We start from the raw sequence: 2824 nt of genomic DNA on the forward strand, positions 1-2824 counted from the left end.
GATTTGGCGCTATATAAAAAAAAAATTGATTGATTGATTGATTGATTGTGCCACTGACCTTTTACTGGAAGCCCATTTGCCCAATAGTTGCCTATATAACTTGTCACACCCAGAACAAGAAGTCATAGAGAACTATATTACAGTCTCTTGCTGCTGGACTTATTCATAGATAATCTTCACTCATGGGCACGGACTTCTTTTTTGTGGCCAAGGAGGACATATCCCTGAGGACCTGCATTGATTTTCAAGGGCTAAATAATATCTCAAAAACAAATATCCCATTCAATCAACTCCCCTTTTGAACATCTCCATGGAGCCACAATTTTTGCAAAATTAGATCTGAAGAGCGCATATCACCTGGTCTGTATTCGAAAAGGTGACGAATGATGAGACAGCTTTTAACACACCACTGGGCACTTTGAGTACTTGATAATACCCTTTCATGTCAATGATGCCCCAACTGTCTTCCAGGCACTCATTAATGATGTCCTTAGGGATTTCCTCAATCATTTTGTGTTTGTCTACCTGGATGACATACTTATCTTCTCCAGAGATTTCTCAGAGTACATGCTTCATGTTAAACAAGTCCTTCACCAATTACTAAAGAATAAACTGTTGGAGAAAGAGAAGTGTGAATTCCACACTCTCAGTGAAGTTCCTGGGTTACACACTGGCAGGCTAGGTTAAACTGTATCTTCACTTTTTCTTTGCATTTTTGCTTTGTTTGCTGTGTAATTTGCCCAAAAACTCACAGACAGTGCCATGTTTCTGACCGGGACAGATGAGTGACCGGCTGATAATGAGGCTGTCCTCTGAAGTACATTTACTACTTTTTCATTTAAGCTTTTCTCGGCCACCCTCAAACGAGACTATGGGACCCAATTGTCTTAAAATTCTCAGAATTATATTACTTGAACTGAAAGTCATTCTGAATGAACATTAAAGTTACAATGTAACAATGCTTCAAAACCTCTGATTCTGTGGGAATGTCACAGGAACAAACATCATTTGTTCTAAGGTTTGTCTGTGACCTGGATGGTTCTGATGTTTGTCAATCAGGGAAGGACACTGTCTTTGGTCTTTTTTATTATTATTTTATGTCACAAAGCAAAGCGTTCCCTTACCAAAAAATAGTACTGATAAGTATATAAAAAGTAAACTAGAAGTACACTTGAAACATACTTGCATATACTACTTTTTGGTAAGGGTTGATGGAGGTTTGTCCTCTGAGCGCTGCTGAAGAGTCCAACACGTCACAGCACGTGTGGAAAAACAAAGACGTTCTGAAAGCGACGATCAGACAGAAAACACGTGACTGTGATGGGGGCGGAGGCACTGAATGAATGACAGGCTGCAGCAGCAGCATCAGTGCACCTGGTTCACCAGTACCAGAACCAGAACCAGAACCAGCCCCCCGCCAACACACACACACACGTGCCATCACCGTGAACGCTTGACTGACATCTGATGCACAATATACACTACAGAAGCAGCTCGCTGTCAGCGTGCACAGCTGAGCGTGCTGTGCATGATTGGAGAGGCGTCACGCGCACACTCCAAGCTACCAGCATCGTCCTCACCTGTTTAGAAGCCTCCTGATCCGCTGCAGCAGGCTCGGTTCGGGGGTTCCGGTGCATGTGGGCGCGCTCTCCACCGTGCACACCACAGACATTATCGTTGACCTCGGATCAGATCATCGTCAGAAGCACGAGCACGCGCTTCTGCTCTGATGCCTGCTGCACAATGCGGTTCCTCAAGGTCCAGAACTGATCCGCTGTGGAAAGGCAGCAAGCATCTTCCACCACCAGGGGGCGCGCTCACACCGTAAAAAAAAAACAAAACCAATATTGAAATATTAAAGGGGATAGAGAATCAAAATCATCTTTTTCATGTTTTTGGTGTTAGTTCAGAGTCTCCCCGCTGTGGGGAAAACACATGAAGTGCCAGCAAGTTTCAGAACCTCTATTTCAAGTAATTCTCCTTTTTTGAATTGCTCCTAGAAAACAGGCCAATCCGTTTTGAGAGAAAACTTACGTCACTTTTTCACCAATAGCCCCCCCCACACACACCCACCCCCTTTCACACATGCCCCTTCGAAATTAATTATTCATAAGGTTGTGCCCACCCATTCCTACCACTGGAAGAGGAGCAATGGTGAGCTCCAGGTGTGCCTTCCCAGGCTGTCATAGCGGACTACGATCTTTCCATATTCTTCCCACGGAAAGCAATGTACGCGATCAGTGGCTTTTATTCATTTTTAACCACATCCCCAGGACATACAACCGCCGACTATTTCTTTGCTCTGCACATTTCACGGAGGACTGTTTCACAAACCTTGCACGATTTCGAGCTGGCTTCAGTCAGCATTTAATACTCAGTAGAGGGTCAGTTCCGACTTTGCGACAAAATCAACCCCAGCAATCAGTACAGCCTGTAAGTATCACATTTTCTTTTGTTTTAAATTTGTGTTGCACTACATTCCTGTTCTAAGAATTGCACGTTAGAATGGCACGTTAGCTCTGGTTTGTTCCTCTAAAGGGAATGAGCTAACCCCTTAGCAGCGAGCTATTTGCATTATTATGCTGGCAGCAAGTAAGCCTGCAAAGGGCAGCTTGCTTATTTCAATGCATAACCTTTGGAAGTCACAGTAACCGAAGTAAAACAAAACAAATGAAGTTTTGCGGATTTTTTTAGTCCAATTTTGCATGTTTTTTTTTTTTTAACGTCCTCATCAAGCAGCCGGTCGCAGCGCCGCGAAGGCAGAGCACGCGCATTGTGTTCTGCGTGTGTCTGTTTATAAGAACCTTCTCGCCCAGAAGAAAAA

The 2824-nt window shown here is 43.8% G+C and overlaps 1 protein-coding gene across 1 annotated transcript in view; it reads right to left on the minus strand.

Annotated features, from left to right (window-relative positions):
- slc35f1 (solute carrier family 35 member F1) overlaps positions 1-1827 on the minus strand; it is a 64737-nt gene extending 62910 nt beyond the window's left edge. Inside the window, exon 1 of the mRNA XM_034162394.1 lies at positions 1581-1827. Within this exon, the coding sequence (XP_034018285.1) occupies positions 1581-1672 (92 nt within the window). The 5' untranslated portion in view covers positions 1673-1827. The remainder of the gene's footprint in view (positions 1-1580) is intronic.
- Positions 1828-2824: the final 997 nt, after the last annotated feature.

The sequence above is a fragment of the Thalassophryne amazonica genome, chromosome 21 (genome assembly GCF_902500255.1).
Source record: "Thalassophryne amazonica chromosome 21, fThaAma1.1, whole genome shotgun sequence".
Lineage (NCBI taxonomy): Eukaryota > Metazoa > Chordata > Actinopteri > Batrachoidiformes > Batrachoididae > Thalassophryne > Thalassophryne amazonica.